The sequence below is a fragment of the Galeopterus variegatus genome, unplaced genomic scaffold (genome assembly GCF_000696425.1).
Source record: "Galeopterus variegatus unplaced genomic scaffold, G_variegatus-3.0.2 Scaffold12225, whole genome shotgun sequence".
Classification (NCBI taxonomy): Eukaryota; Metazoa; Chordata; class Mammalia; order Dermoptera; family Cynocephalidae; genus Galeopterus; species Galeopterus variegatus.
The window spans coordinates 7,552-8,959 of NW_007738336.1; the positions used below are offsets into that span (position 1 = coordinate 7,552).

The following is a 1,408-nucleotide window of genomic DNA, read 5'->3' on the forward strand; positions in this document are numbered from 1 at the left end:
CCCCGATGCTGGGCCCCCCAAGGCCCTCTCCGCCCTGCCCTCGGTCCCGCCGCGCCCACACCCACACTCCTCCCGCCTGCCCGGCCCCGCTCCCGGCACTTGACTCCCCGAGTCCGTCTCCCCGGCCCGCGCACCTGCTGGATGTAGTTGACGAACTTGCACATGAAGTCGCCCAGCACCCAGGAGGGCAGCGGGTAGAGCAGAGCCGTGAAGGGCACACAGCACAGCAGGAAGGTCACATCCGTGGCCGCCAGGTTGGCTGCGGGCGGGGGACGCGCGCGCGCTGGAGCGGGGCGCAAGGGCAACAGAACAGCGCGGCGCCCTTGGTCCAGCCCCCTGGCCCCACCCTTGTCCGAGTGACCAGCCCGATGGCTCGGGAAGGCTCCCCGAGCGGCTTCGGACACCCTCGGCCAGAGAAGTTGGGGCACCCCCTCGTCTCCCTTTGCAGATCAAACACCTCCCGGCACGGGTTTCATAGCCATTCCTGGTCGCCCCTGTCCGGGCTGGGAGAACCTGATCAGGTCATTGCTCCTCTGAGCCTCAGTTTCCTCCTCTGCAAGTTGGAGACTGTGGTGCTGGCCCAACAGCTACCATAGAACGGCAACTCCGAGCGCACACCCGTGCCGGGTAGGGCACCCCACTACCGCACCAATGCACAAACTGAGGCCCAGAGAGCCACTGGGGCAGGGGTCGCAAACCGAGACCGCAGGCTGAGCCAGTCCCTACCCTCTACGCCTTTTGTTCAGCGGACACCGTGTCACAGGACCACACTGCAACCAGACAACCTCCGCGAGCGGCAGGGCTGTTTCTGGGTGCCCACGATCCCCACCCTTCCTTCTAGCCACTCCAGCCCACCGCCGGCAGGCACGGGAGCGCCAACCCTGGAGTTGGCGACCTCTAGCCTAAGGTAAAGGGACGACCTGGAAAGGACACCAGGGTGGCGGGGGAGCCCTGCAGGGGAGAGAGCGGGTCTGGGAGGCTCCCCCCACGGAGCTAGCGGGCGCCCGTGGCCACTCTGCCCTCGTGGCGACCCGGGAGTGGCAGGCAGGCGCGGCGCCGCGCCCGGCTCCTCACCGATATAGAAGTTGGTCACCGTCCGCATTTGCTTGTGGCGACAGATGACGTAGATGACAAGCGAGTTCCCTGCCAGGCCGAGCAGCATCAGCGCAGCAAAGAAAAGGGGCACGAGCCAGGCGTCTACGGTCCGCGGCGCCGGGGCCGTGCCGTCGTCCGAGGCGTTGGCACCGCAGCCCGGGCAGCCCGACGCGTTGGCCGGCGCCCACCAGGACGCGTTGGGCTCCGACGTAGCCGGGGCGCGCATGGCCTCTGGCCGCCCTCCTCCTCCCGGCCGCCCTCCTGGATTGCGCCCCGGAACCGCCGCTGGGACCCTTCTCTCTGCCGCCTGCTG

The 1,408-nt window shown here is 68.7% G+C and overlaps 1 protein-coding gene across 1 annotated transcript in view; it reads right to left on the reverse strand.

Annotated features, from left to right (window-relative positions):
* The window catches only part of KISS1R (KISS1 receptor), a gene marked incomplete at its 3' end in the record, with an annotated part of 3,168 nt that extends 1,847 nt beyond the window's left edge, over positions 1-1,321 (reverse strand). The window contains exons 1-2 of the mRNA XM_008595044.1: positions 1,075-1,321; positions 62-259 (exon numbers count right to left, since the gene is read on the reverse strand). Coding sequence (XP_008593266.1) covers positions 62-259; positions 1,075-1,321 — 445 coding nt within the window. The remainder of the gene's footprint in view (positions 1-61; positions 260-1,074) is intronic.
* Between the last annotated feature and the right edge of the window lie 87 nt (positions 1,322-1,408).